The 14,886-nt window shown below is 47.1% G+C and overlaps 1 protein-coding gene and 1 long non-coding RNA gene across 4 annotated transcripts in view; one reads left to right on the forward strand and one right to left on the reverse strand.

Annotated features, from left to right (window-relative positions):
- The window catches only part of RBM20 (RNA binding motif protein 20), a 198,760-nt gene that overhangs the window by 17,448 nt on the left and 166,426 nt on the right, over nucleotides 1-14,886 (reverse strand). For all 3 annotated transcript variants that reach the window (XM_084772579.1, XM_084772578.1, XM_084772577.1), the window contains exons 8-9: nucleotides 9,695-9,774; nucleotides 6,443-7,112 (exon numbers count right to left, since the gene is read on the reverse strand). In XM_084772579.1, the coding sequence (XP_084628705.1) occupies nucleotides 6,443-7,112; nucleotides 9,695-9,774 (750 nt within the window). The remainder of the gene's footprint in view (nucleotides 1-6,442; nucleotides 7,113-9,694; nucleotides 9,775-14,886) is intronic.
- Nucleotides 1,249-11,311, forward strand: LOC311592320. The gene is made up of 3 exons (XR_014777379.1): nucleotides 1,249-1,558; nucleotides 10,784-11,011; nucleotides 11,113-11,311. It is a non-coding gene; the product is annotated as an uncharacterized lncRNA (long non-coding RNA).

Genomic DNA, 14,886 nt, shown 5'->3' on the forward strand with positions numbered 1-14,886 from the left:
GTGAGTAGAAAAAGGTAAGAGTGGCTTGACTTGGGCAGGCAAGACCTTGGGGTTGGCCACTGTGGTGCCATCTCCCCACAAATAAATCTTTTCCATTCATGTGCATGCACACACACACACATACACTTATTCCTTTATGCTTAGGAAGGGAGTCACCCAACTAGTATTGTGAACCAAGTGCACCACCCTTGCCTTCCTCCTTCCTGGTAGTCTATCCCCAACCAAGGCCCTCAGCAAGCTGTAGTCCACATAGTACTTTTACAATTTTGAAGTTACATTTTTTAAGTGTCTGTCTGTCTGTCTGTCTGTCTCTCTCTCTCTCTCTCTCTCTGTGTGTGTGTGTGTGTGTGTGTGTGTGTGTGTGTGTGTGTGTATGTGTGTACACATGAGTACAGGTGCCCATGGAGGCCAAAGACTTCAGATCTTGTCCCAGGCACTGGGAGCCACACTAGGGTTCTCTGCAGCAGCAACATGCACTGATTCCTTCACGTGCCTTGCAAAGTTACGTTTTAAATAATTATGTAAGGACCCACATAAAGTCCTAAACGTTATCTCTTGGCCTTCTTTGACTAAAATATTGCCAATATGATCTTTTGTAGAAAAGGCTTTGTGGCTGGAAAGATGGCTTAGCAGTTAAGAGCACTGGCTGCTCTTCCAGTGGACCCAGGTTCAATTCCCAGCACCCACATGGTGGCTCACAACTGTCTATAACTCCAGGTCCTGGGGATCTGATGCCTTCTTCTGCCTCCTCAGATACCAAGTATACAGGTGATACACAGATATATGTGCAGGCAAACCACCCATACACATAAGTAAGTAAATAATTTTAAGAGGAAAAAGCTTGCTAATTTTCACTTTAGACTTTCGCAGAGCTCCCTCTCCCATGGCTTAGGCTCCCTAGGCTCCTTTGGCATAAGGAAGTAATACTTTATCAACGCTCTTGGGGCCCCGATTGGCTCCAGGAAAAGGGTCTGGTCTTAATTACTTGCAGCCAGGCACACCCCCTGCGACTGATAAGGAGCCAATTTGAGCAGGAACTGGGGGCTAACTGGTATAACTGGTTATTACTGGATAGAGACAGCTGGAGCAGCAGAAGCTACTCCAAGCTTCCCTCAAGTCTTCTGCCCAAGAGCAAAGCAGCTGCAGCCATCTTCCCAGCTGCCAGAAGCCAGCCCCACCCAGCAGAAGGCCACTCACATTGTTGTTTTCTTTCCCTTGAGTGAATCGTCCTTGCCCCTTCCTTGTTAAAAATAAACTATTCTCCATGAGTAGTTCCTGCAGACATGCTCCTGGTCAGTACAGCAAGACATCCATCCCGTCCCCTTCAGCTCAAGCCGGGAGGGCAGAGGGCAGCCTTAGTGATGCAGCCAGAAGTCCTCAGCAGAAGGCCTCCAGAAAGGAGCAAGGGAAGAGGCAGCTCTTGCTGAGATGTGCCCCTTCAGGGGATCAGACAAATGGAATCCACACACAGCTGCCCACCTCACCTCACAGAACATGGCAGTGGGTCTCAACGGCCATGAGTGGGTATTGCCACCACCCAGCCAGGAATGCCACCCAGGTACGGTCTTTTCTAATCTCTATCCGCCCCCCTGCCCCCCCCAAAAAAACTATATTCTCTAAGGCGATTTGAAAGGATCCTCTTAAAAATGGAGAGAATTACATCCCCATTGCACTTTCTTGTCAAAACATTTCATTTACTTCCCGTTTCACTTAGGACTAAAGATTGTTAATCTGCATACAAGGCCCATATGACATGGCTTCTGGGGACACTTCCATCTCACCTCCCAGCACATTAACTTGGTACTCTGCTCCAACCACACTGGCTCCAGCCACACAGAGGCCTCGCTTACACTGTTGCTTCTGCCTGATCTTCCTTTGCACTCACAAAATATGTAGGTTTCCTTCAAATCTCCACAGGGAAGCCCTGGCTCCGTGAAATACTGACTACATCTTAAAGCTCTTCTCCTTAGCATTTTCCATATGCTCTTGTGTTCATGTAAAGAGTGACTTGGTCTTTGCACTGTATCCAAGAATGCTGGGGTCTCTCAACCAAGCACAAGTGGTTTTATTCGTCTAGATTTTTTTTTTTTTGTCTTCTGCAAGTCTCTAACCATGTGAGACCAACAAGCAAGGTTTAGACTACCCATTTTCTTATATGTGCACATTTGTGTACAGGTACATATGTGACTATGCATATATGTTTGTGTGTAGGCACATATGTGCACAATGTGCATGTGTATACTAGGAGCCAATTTAGGGGCTAGAAAGATGGCTCAAAGGTTAAGAGCACTGGCTTTTCTTCCAAGGGTCCTAAGTTCAATTCCCAGCAACCACATGATAGCTTATAACCATCTATAATAAGATCTGGTACCCTCTTATGGTGTACAGGCAGAATACTGTGGAAGGAAGAAGGAAGGAAGGAAGGAAGGAAGGAAGGAAGGAAGGAAGAAGAAGAAGACAACTCAAGTATTCATCCTCATCTTCCACATTACTTTAGACAAGGTTATCTTTGTTTTGTTTGTTTGTGTTTAAGGTTTTTTTATTATTTATATAATATTCTGCTCACATGTACGGCTGCCCACCACAAGAAGGCACCAGATCTCACTACAGGTGATTGGTAGCCACCATGTGATTGCTGGGACTCGAACTTGAGACCTTTGGAAGAGCAGACTGTGCCCCGACAAGGTATCGTTGTTGTTTCCCCTCTATTGTTTCTCCCTCTAGCTGGCCCACAGGCTCCCAGAGATTTGAACTCAGGTTATCATTCTTGTAACAAAAGGTGCCCGCTGAGGCATCTTGCCAACCCCAGACTTTCTAAGGCTTGGGAGATTCCATGCGGATCTGTAGCGCTGAGTCTTGCTTTAAGGGGAGGGGGATGTGACAGCAGGGGGTGTGTACTTGGCATCACAGCAACCAAGTGGCGCTGAGCAATGGCTGACCGCCTCCAGCTGTCATCACAACTTGTTTGGCCTCACTCATCCTACACCTAGCTGGCTTGACTTCCCTATACATATCTGTGACCTGTGCCTTCTCCCTTCTAGAAGGTTGGACCAGTGCTTCTTTCCCTCATTCTTTCTCAGTGACTTGATTTCTTTCCTTCTGTCTGGAGTTCTAAGGTCAGGTCTGGATTTGGCCAGCCATTCCCAGTGAGAAACAGAGATTTTCCACATGTACAGAGTTCAGAGGGTCTGTCATGAGCACAAGCTCATTAAAACACAATGGCCACCTAATGATCATACCCTGCAAAGAGCACCGAGGCGGCCGAGACTAGGACATGACCTGGTTCTCAGGAGTCAGTCAGTGCCTCTTCCACAGACACTTATTTACCACCCACTCTGGGCCAAGCTCTACTCCAAGGACAGGGACAAGTCTGTGAACACAAATGATTCTCGCGTTGTGGAGATGATGTCTGGAGGTTGTAGGGTGAGGTAGACACTACTTTAGATAAGGATGCTAAGTGATCTATGCCACTGAACACAGAAAGGTACCAGGAGAAAGAAGCGGAGTGGGTGTTGAGATGTTACAGAGCAGCCATAAGTAAAGACAGATGCTAAGAACAAGCCAAGGGGACTCCTTGGGAAGGTAGACTCCATGGCAAAGGCCCACCCACTCATCCCGCTGGCCTCCCCTTGGGGCCCTGGGCCATCACCACCTCCTTGACTATTTCTGAGCAAAGACAGCTGCCCTATGGTGGCTATGGGGGGTGGTTCCAGACTCCTCTCAGACAGTTGGATCGCAAATGCCTGAAGGCTCTTGTATAAAATGGCCTTGTATTTCCTATAATCTACACATATCCTCTCATAAACTGTAAATCACTTCCTGATTACTCTTTTATCCCTTCTGCCATGCAAACCCTATATGAATAGTTGGTTTGCTATCTTGTTTAGGAAATAACAATTTTTTAAAAGTCTGTAGATGTTCATTAAAGATAAAACTTTTCCCCCAAATATTTTCAATCTGTGGTTCGTTGAATCCACAAACATAGAACCCAGAAATACAGCTTTTAAAAAGTATACCCTCTTCTTAAAATTACCAGCTGCCTGGCCTGGCTGTCAGGATCCAGTTTAAATCTTTGACAAGGCACACAGGTAAACCTGCCCCCACCCACCTCCTGTGCCTCTCCTGTTTTGCCAGTTAAGAAAACATGGCAGAACTTTTTTGTTGTTGTTGGTTTTTTGAGACAGGGTTTTCCTGTGTAGACTTGGCTGTCCTAGACTTGCTTTGTAGACCAGGCTGGCCTCTGCCTTCCGAGTGCTGGGATTAAAGGCAAGCACCACCACGGCAGACTTTGAAATGGGCAAAAAGATCACTGTGTATCCTTTTGCCCTCTTGTCCTTCCTCTATTTGTTTGCTTATTTAACTGGGGGTCGAATCCAGGGCCTCTTACAATGAGGTAACACTCCACCACTAAATTTCATCCCAGACGCTCACATTTTGAGTGAATTGCCCAGGCTGGCCTTGAACTTGAGATCCTCCTCCCTTCACCTACTGAGTAACTGGAATTACAGATCTGTGTCACTATGTCCAGCCCTGGGGTCTTTTTTGTTGTTGTTGTTGTTTGAAACAGGGTTTCTCTGTGTAACCTTGGCTGTCTTAGACTCACTTTGTAGACCAGACTGGCCTTAAACTCACAGCAATCCGCCTGCCTTTGCCTCCCAAGTGTTGGGATTAAAGGTGTGCGCCACCACGCCCAGCTTGCTGTCTTTTTAATAGAATTGTCTATGACATCCATCTGGGTATGCAGTTCTTCTGAAGTCCGTACTTCTCATGGTTTTATATCTTTTCTGGTCTGGAAACTGATCATTGATCCTAATGCAAATGCCTCTTACTCATGCAAATGAGAGCCAGGTGCAGTGGAGCTCGCCTGTAATCTCAGCACTTGGGAGGCAGAGGCAGGTGCATCTCTGAAAGTTTGAGGCCAGCCTGGTCTACAAAGAGAGTCCAGGACAGCTGGGCTACACAGAAAAACCCTGTCTCTAAATAAAATAAGATGCAAATCAGCTTTATCCAATGACAATGCATTAATTCCCTGTTTTCTGTGGAAAACGTTACACCTCACTATCAAATTCCTATGTGGGTTGTTTATGTGAGTTGCCTGTTCTTCGGTTTCCCTTTTGAGTTGACTTTATATCATATGCTGATAAGATGCAATGCAGGAGTTAATAAAAATCATTGACATGTGTTTATACCAGAATCATGATTTTATGTTTAAAAAAATAGGATCTTTAAGTATACCGTAAAAACACAGCCATGTTGAATATCTTCATATTTTTGAAAACGGCCATCTGCTTTCACTTGCCTGCTGCAGCTTCTACCAAGAATATCAAACTGGTTTTTGCCCATTTTCAATACCCAGCTCAAATACCCTGTACATGCACGCAGCCTGCATTCTGCAGTGTTAATTACCTACAGAGCTGCTGATCCACTGTAAATTCCAACTTGGTTCTATTGTATGCAGATTGTTTTCTAAGTGTGTCAGACCTTGGCCTCAGCTGCATATGGGCCATGTGGCTTGCTCGTGCCTAGATCACCAGCTGGCCCTCCTCCCATGCATGTGGAAATAAAGGCTGGAATAATAGCCAGAAGTGACTCTGCAGTGTTCATGGAATTCAGAACTGGACTCCTTATTTGGATTGTCACCAACTCCTGGGTCAGGGTGACAAGAAGATATGCACAGAGAATTTTAATAATTAATATTCTTATGAGAACCCCCAAACTCTACCATCTCACCCCTAATTAATATGAAGCCTCATCTAAGAGGAAATATGCATCAAGTGAGATTTCAAACCTGGTACCCAGAGTTTCCCCCACCATCTTAAGAACCTTAACAGTGTTAAGAGAAAACTTGGATATAAGGCCAGATGGTTGCAATGGGCCTTTATTAAGCTGAAATTAACGTCTTTTATTTGCAGAAGCTCACCACGCTTGAGCTCCCAGTGTAATTTAGGGGGTGGTGGCCACTTCTCTTTCCCTGTCATTGGAGCTCCAGCATCAGTAACGCTTTTGGCACACAGAATGGGCCTTGGGTGACTCTGTGGGTGCCAACACCCCAGGAACACTCCACCCTGGCACACAGAACTACAAAAGGCCTGCCTGCCGCGTCTCTCCTTAGCTTCTGGTGAAGGCAACACCACCATGGGACCTGGTGGCAGATCACTACCTACAGCTCTGGCTGTCCCTTTCCCCAACCTTTAGTCACACAGCGTGCTGTTCTGTGCTTTACTCTTCTCCTCTGTAGTGGTAAGCATCCTACCTCTGTTGGGGCGCTATGAGGATTAAGCAGTGTAACTGACGTAATGTACTTAGCACAGTGCTCCACACAAGGCAAACAGTTGAGAGGCATTCCTTCATGCATTCTGTAAATGTTCATCATCAATGCATAAGGCTTGCCCTTTCCTCTTGGCCTGCCTCGCCTTACCTGGGGTCACAGTCACATCATTACCTCATTCTCTGCCGTTCTGCTTTCTTTCTTGTCATCAGCTCCTTCTTGGTCTCTGTCAGGTCTCTTGGTTTTGCTTTTCTCACTCTGCTTGGACTTGGCACCCTCAGGGGCCCTAGCGATCTTGGGGTCCAGCTCATCTTCCTTGCTGGAGTCCTCTGGGTGAGGGTGTCGACTCTCCCGCGGTCTAGCCTCTTCTTTCCTCCTGGACCTTCCTGGCACATCCTGTTGCTGCTTCTGGTATTTGTCCAACTTGGCCTTAGGCTCTTTTCGATAGTAGCCATCTTCCCGGCCTTTGTAGCTGGACACGGAATGGAGCGGGCCGGGGGACCCCGACCTCAGGTACTTTTCCCGGTGGCCCCTCCCTCCTTCAAGTCGCTCATCCAACTCAGCTTTGTCCAGCTGCCTGGGGTAGTGTTTTCGATCATGTGCCCAAACATCTGTCCTGTCCCTCTTGTCTTCCCCGTTCTCCCTCCAGGGGACAGGCTCGCGATCGTCTTCCCGTCTTGCATAGGGAGACTGTTCCCAGGAGTCCCGGCCATTGCCCCAGTCAGCCCTGGGGGGGCCTGGAGGACTGTGGGAGGAGCTACAGGAAGTGAAACTTGGAGTGTGCGATCTTGGGGAGAGTGATCGGCTCACTGGGCTTCGAGAGCGTGGCCGCTCTGGACCATATCTGGGAGGAAGGGAAGAGACAGGGTTCAGAATCTGCAGAGCTTGTACCCCACACCACGCTCAGATGTAGCCACACACAGAGATTGGCTCTCAGACATACACTTGGCACAGTCTGCCCACATGTGCAATCTTTGGCCAGGAACAAGCCTGTGCCCCCGGTTGAGTTCTTTGTTTGTTTGTTTGTTTTTGTTTTTTTGAAACAGGGTTTTCTGTGTAGCCTTGGCTATCCTGGACTCACTTTGTAGACCAGGCGGGCCTCGAACTCACAGTGATCCACCTGCCTCTGCCTCCCAAGTGCCGGGATTAAAGCGTGCACCACCACTGCCAAGCTTTTTTTTTTAAAGATTTATTTATTGCATATGAGTGCTTTATCTGCAGAAGAGGCCACACGATCTCATTATAGATGGTTGTGAACCACCATGTGGTTGCTGGTTGCTGGGAATTGAACTCAGTACCTCTGGGAGAACAGGCGGTGCTTTTAGCCACTGAGCCATCACTCCAGCGCCCCTGCTGATTTCTAAGGGCATGGATTCTGCTCCTGGGAACTGGGAAGAAGGACTGTGTTGGTGGGGTTCAGTGCTACCTTACTTCCTCTTGGGAGCTATGTTCAGATACAGGCTCCAGGAAATTCTCTTCCTGGGGATATACAGGGCGAGGACTCTGGAGTAAAGGGTCACAGAGTGAGGTTGCCATGGCCTACCGTTAAAGGCGCTACCTAACTTACATCCAATCTGGCTTGCTTGTAAGACTTGAAGCCACTGCTCCACTTGAGCCCCATCAGCACATAAATGACTTATCTTCCCTCTTTCCCCCCCTTCATTTAGTCTTCACTACAAGTAGCTAAGACCGTGAGAGTGGAAGACGATGCTCGTGGTGGGGGGAGTAGCAGGAATGAGGAGGCTCAGATCCATAAAACAAAGAAGGAGGAATGTATCTAAGCGATGGAAGCGGCCTCAGAACCCAGACCTATTCAAATTTGAGATGAAAACATTGAAACTCTCAGGAAGTGGATCTGTCTAAGGTTCAGGGCGCAACTTCATAGTCTCCCCACTCTATGCTGCCACAGAATTATAGGTGACATGGTCTGCCCTTATACACCATTAAAACACCAGGTCACCACAATTTTAAATTAAAAAACAGACAAACAAAAATCCCAAGCCTGAACACGCACATGCTCTCTGAAGGCCGATTATTAACCAGATGGTTCACCTGATACCCTAGAGGGATGGAATACTTTCATTTGGTTCTCACGTGTTCAACAATGCACCTCTCACTGCCCGGACACACTGCTCCTAGGACCACAGTCTCTTAGGCAACTGGGAACCCGGCTGGGCTCCTGTCCCCTAGAGCAAGGTTAGAGCACCCTCTGTGGCCACTCTGGAGACTGCAGGCCTGCTTAAGTTTCTCCATTTTTAGCTCTTTACAGGGAACCAGGCATAGCCCCAGCCTGGCAGTGTCATAAATGCCAGTTGAAAGAAATCACTTTGAAAAATCACACGCATTCAGTGTCTGGAACCAATGTTCAAGGAATTCGGTGTTTGTTTGTTTGTTTGTTTAACCCCATCTACACTCTTACTTCTGCGTCTATATTCAGCTCATGAAAAATCAAGAACGCGCTGCCTCTAAATGGAATCTGCAACCACGTACACCCAGGATGTATCAGTAAAGTGTGAACTTGCCCCAAGCAGCCAGATAGCGACTCCGTCTGCTGTTTTCCTTTCCGATCCAGGAGGGATGTCGAGTGGAAGCCCAGCGTTCCGCCCAGCCTGTCTAACCTGAGCAGCTGTTCTGCACTACAGCTGTACCTATCATTTGAACACGGATGAGTTGGGGCTAGGAGGCCAGGTGGCTGGTCAGGGCTAAGCGTAGGCCATGTTACGACTCAAATCCTCCACACTGAGCACCTTTATGTCCACTCGACCCAGGCTAGAGTCATCTGAGAGGAAGGAGCCCTAATTGTGAAAACACTTCCATAAGATCAGCCTGAAAGGAAGCCTGTAGGGTATTTTTTTAAAATATGCATTTATTTATTATTTATACAGTATTCTGCTTGCATGTGAGCCAGCAGGCCAGAAGGGGGCACCAGATCTCATTATAGATGGTTAATGAGCCACCATATAGTTGCTGGGAATTGAACTCAAGACCTTTGGAAGAGCAAACAGTGTCCTTAGCCTCTGAACCACCTCTCCAGCGCCTGTAGGGTATTTTTTAAATATGTGATTGATGGGGGGGGGGGCGGCCCAGCCCATTGTAGGTGGGGCCGAGACAGCCCTGGTGTTTCCAGGTTCTATAAGAAAGTACACTGGCCAAGCTGTGGGGGAGCAAGCCAGGAAGCTGTGCCTTCCACGGCCTCTGCAGCAGCTCCTGCCTCCAGGCCCCTGCCCTGTTCGAGTTCCTGCCCTAACCACTTTGGCTGATGACTGTTATGGAGAAGTGTGAGTGAAATAAACCCTTTCCTCCCCCAAGTGGCTCTTGGTGACGGTGTTTCGTCGCAGCGATGCTAACTCTGAGACATCCCCTAAGAACGAGGAGCTAGAAGGTGTTTTAACCTCCAGGTCTCTGCCCTAAGTCCCAGAGCCTCACCTGTCGGCTTCCCGGAACATGTCCCTCTCTCTCTGGGAATGGATGTCCTGGATGATAGCAGCCACGTTTTTTCCAGGTTTCTAGGTAAAACAGAGAGCTCATCAGAGAGCATTGCAAGCCGCAGAAGGAAGCAGCTGCAACCTGCCTCACTTGCTCAGTTTCCCAGGCCACCAAAGGGAAAAATGATACCTTTCCGAGGAAAGATAAAAGGGTTGATCCAAAAGATAAGGTCTGAGGATAATGGCAACCAGAGTGGGGGGAGGGGTCAGAGAGCAAGGCATGCAAGTCACATCTCAATAAAGTCGATTTAAAAACCTACAAACTCTCCATCAACTATGTCAACATGGACAAATAATTTCACGAAGAAGGTTAGTCATCTGCTCTTTTACTCTTTACTTTTTTCTGTGTGGCTTACGGCTTCCAGGGCCATTCAGACACTAGCGAACATAACGTATCTTATTCTAGGAAACCCAGGTCCAGCGCACAGAGACTAGCATTCTACATTCTTAGTGAGGTGTGACGTTGACCTGCTATTGCTAAGGTCAACGGTAGGTCTGGGGGAAGGTGAGACTGAAGGAGGGCCGGCCTGTGGCGTCAGAGTGAGAGGCTGTGGGTGGGCACAAGGAAAAGACATAAAATGTTCAAGCCATGGAGGGAATCGCCTGTCAGATCAAGACTAAAAGGAAAAGACAAAGAGAAGACAGTGACTCAGATCCTGAGCTGTGAGAAGGCAAGAACACAGGCCCAGAGACTCAGCCCTGGTTGGGCCAGCTACCCCAGAGGGGACCTCACACCTTGCGCAAGTGGTCCTTGTATCCAACAGAAAGGATAGCCGTTGACATTCTATAAGCACATGCAATGCCTTGTGCAAGTAACCAGGTTACCCAGAATGCACATTATCAATTATCCCCAGATCTAAATGACAACAAAACAGTGCAGAGCCCAAGGCTGTCTGGAAGAGGCCAAGGCTGAGCCAGGGCTGAGGAGATAGCTCCTGCCCAGAACGTTTCCTTCCACCTCATACTCCCCTAGACCGGTGTCTAGGTTGACAGGCCTGTCCCTTGAGCTAACCTTTCTGCTTTCCCTTAGAAGTCGGCTACTACTTTCCGCAGCCAATACATGACAAGCAACGGGGCTTGGGAACACTAAGGGGAGCCACCAGGATCAATCAAGTCTATGTGACAAGATATGCATCATCTAGGAGGCCGATGCCCAGTGTCAATTCTGTGGTTTGTGCTGGAACAACTGAAGCAGGCAGAAGCTAACAAATATGTCCCCCCACTGGGCAACCTTTTGGGACACAGTAAAACTCACAGGGTGAGTTGCATGGGGGCTTTATTTTGTAAAAGTAGTCTTAAAGGTCTATCTATGTTTTCTACTTTTTTGGAACTTGATGCCTTCCTGGTTTTTCCTTTCAGACCCAGAGGAAGAAGAAGGTAGAGGAAAAGGCTCTACAGAACCCCGAGGGCAGCCGGTGTCAGGGACCGAGGCGTGCAGCAGCGTGTGGTCACCACAAGAAGCACCCAAGCCCCTGTCCTCTCAGGTGCAGGTGTCACAATGCTATCCCTATGCCAGAAAAGTGGAGGTGAAAAAGAATAAAGTGAGCCCGTGATGAAATTTGGGGTGCTTTGTTATTACAGAAAAATTTGAACACACAAAAATGTAGAATTAACATATAGTGAATCCTGCTTAAACTTGTGACATCTGTATTCTGACCTTCTTTTCCCACCTTCACATTATTTTGAAGCAAATTTCAGAAGTCACAGCTCTTGTTCTGTTTTATAACGAATGACACTGATGCAGACCCGTAGTCCCATGGCAGACCAGGCAGTCTCGCCGTCAGTACCTGCTGCTGCTCTGTTAACACAGCCCCCATTGGCTCTAACATACTGGGCTTCCCAGCCTGTGGGTCTATTTTCATCCAACTTCTTCCTAGGAACCCCGTCTCTGTCCGGCTAATTCGCCCACCCTACAAGGCCCTGCCAATCAAACCGCGCAGCCTTCCCCTGGCCACAGAAACTGCTTCCAGATGGGCCCGTGTGCTACACTATCCTATCAGAATGACTGTCAGAGGGTTTGTGGGAGCTCTTAGGGGAAGGTGGAGCTGCAGAGGGCTACCATGCCATCGGGAGGCAAGAGCCTGGGGCTGCTGAGGGCTGCCCCTCGAAGCACCCCGAAAACAAAGGCAGAAGAAAAGCAGGACAGAGAACAGCGTCATCTTGATCTCATTTGGCTGCAAAGCTCAGCGGCAGTCAGCTGCTCCTTTACTTTTCATTTACAGGAGCCAAGAAGCCCCCTTTTACCTACATCAACAGGCCTAATTGCCATAAGTTTCTGTTACGTGCAGAGAGAGTCTGACCAGCTCTGGAGGCAGCGAAGAGGAGAGAAGAGTGGACACATAGTAGGGAGAATCGAGCAGGCGGTGAACAGCTGGCTAAGGGAAACCAACTGTCGGTGGAACAACTAATCAGAGGAACTAGTTGTTGAGGAGAGGTTGAGGAAAAAGAAATACTTGGAGACTCAGGCATATGCGGTTTAGCTGAAGGTCTTAAAGCCCAGGAGAACTTCATTTCCTGGTTTTCTATCCGTCTCCAGCTCTGTCTTGCCTGCTATTTGTCTGACTCCTTTCTGTTCCCCTTGAGCCAATGCCAGTATTTTACTAAAATGAAGTTCAATTTTTTTCATCACAGATTACAACATGATTTTTCTCATCTTTTACAATCAACAGGGCATTCAAAAATCAACAAAGTAAGAGAACAGTCTAACAAGAAAATACATAAAGTTCTGCATAACCTACAATAAAGCATACAGCAAAAAAAAATATCAATCAATCAATTTCCAAGCAATGGTCAGCATAACCTGATTATTATTTCTTAAACAATACTTGGGAAAGTTTAATCATAAATTTCCCCGGGCTAAAGCCATTATGTTTACAAGACTGTCATAGCAACATAGCTTGAGCTAAATGTTCTCTAATAAAGAAAAAACTTGACTTACTCCTAGTCCCAAACCAACAGGTGAGCTATCCAAGGCCAGGCTAACTACCAAGGGGTGCTTTATTGTAAAGTATCTGCAAAGCATGACGTTCTAAGCCCACCTCTTATTGCTCTCAAAGCAGATTCTAAAGACAGGTCTCTACAGGTAACAGTATCTAGCCACGTAGTGCTATGTCAAGGTCCTAAATTTCTTTTGTTTTCTTTTTCTCTGTTTTTGGTTTTTTGAGACAGGGTTTCTCTGTGTAGCCTTGGCTGTCCTAGACTCACTTTGTAGACCAGGCTGGCCTCAAACTGGCCTCACAGTGATCCGCCTGCCTCTGCCTCCCAAGCGCTGGGATTAAAGGCATGTGCCACCATGCCCGGCAGGTCCTAACTTTCTGTCATGCAGTTTCTGCTTGGGTGCTCACCATCAGAGCAACAAGCCTTTGGCCAGATACCCTCTTTCAACATTCTCTGAGGGAAAAAGTTTTCCCCGTATGAATTTCCTTAGGGCTGAAAAAGAAAAAGACAAGTTTAGGAGAAAAAAAGGGCAGATTTTAGACAAAATTACACCTGGACCATATATACTATTTAGGGGCAGTGGTGATCAGCTGGAGATCTTTGGAACTTTGACAAGCAAAGCCTTGACAGCTGTTCTGGATGTCTAGAGATCGTGCTGGACAGTCGGAGGCTTCTGGAACTTTGTCAAGCAAAGCCTCTGCGACTTATCCTCTTGTCTGCAACAGATCTATGTCAATTTGGGAGCCATAAAGCCTATTACTACACAGTTGGAGTGCGCTGAAGGTCAAAATGACCCAGAGGGACATTATGACATGAGGAACAGAAAGCCATACCAAAGGTCAGAAAACAGTACGTTCTAGGCCTCTGCTGTCAGGACAAGAAGAGACAGTATCTACTGGAGCTTGATAAAAATGTGGAATCAGAGCCTTGCCCCAGACTTACAGACTCTGGTAACCTGCATGCAACCTGAGCTTTGAGAAGTTCTATAGGTAAACAAAAAACTACCTGGGTTCTCTGCTCTTTTTTTTTTCTTTTTTCTTTCTTTTCACGTGGATGGTGGAAAACCTAATATTGCAAAATTAAAAAAAAAAATAACAAGAAAACAAACACAAAAATATATTTGGTGCAAACCCAATGTAGTCTCAGGGGTTTTTTGTTTGTTGTTTTGTTGGTTGGTTTATTTGTTTCGTTGTTGGTGTTATTGAGACAGGGTTTGACTGGGTAGCCCTGGCTGGCTTGGAACTCATAAGATAAGGCCAGCCTAGTCTTGAACTTGCAGAGTTTTACCTGCCTCTGCCTCTCCAGTGCTGGGGTAAAGGCAAACACCAGCACACCTGGCCATCGGTGTCAGGTTTTCATCACAGGTCACCCAGTAACTATGATCTTGGGTGAGTTGCAGAGCTTCTGTTAGACTCAATATCTTCATCTGTAAAACTGAGATTATTATACCTGTCTGGCAGGACTGACGTCAAGATTAAAGTCGATAATGTATGGAAAGTGCTTAATATGTTACTTGCCTCAGAGTAACAGGGCTCAATTAAAGGTACACATTATGGTGTGCTCTTATAATTACTATGATTATCTGCCCTGCACACCTCACAGGATGGTGATTGTGAGACTGAAAAGAAAATGCATGGGGGAAAAAATTACTTAAAAGCAAAGAATGTAAATATGGTCTGAACTGATTTGAGATTCACAGAGGTTAAGCAAGCAGGCTCCAAGCAGAGGGGGCGGAGCCTAGGATGATGCAATCATTTTCCAACCTGGCAGAAGTCACATGTTTGTTGGTTCTTTGCCTCCATGCCTCTCCTCCCGTCAGACTAAGCTCCTCACACACTTGCTCCCTTCTCGCCTATGGTGCCAGCTCAGCTGACACCCAGAGCAGGCACTCAGTGAACATTTGCTGAATGCGGGCCTCAGAGCACCTGGTGTCTACATTACCCTAAACTGTCTCTCTCCGTAGAATGTTACTGTGCCGTGGTACTTCAAGAAACTACTGTTCATCCTAATTTGAATCTTATGACACTTCATTTGGAGGCCCAAGCTCCACTGGGAACTCAGTGCAGGCCCCAGGGGAAAAACAGGAAGTGGCCAGGTACAGAACAGGGTGGAGCTTTCCACCTGCCTGATGCTTTTATTACAGAGAAAGACAGCAGAACTGTTTGGAAGGAGCTCCAGAGACAATAATGCTAGCAG

This window comes from Acomys minous (assembly GCF_964271855.1).
Source record: "Acomys minous genome assembly, chromosome: 2".
In the NCBI taxonomy this organism is placed as follows: Eukaryota; Metazoa; Chordata; class Mammalia; order Rodentia; family Muridae; genus Acomys; species Acomys minous.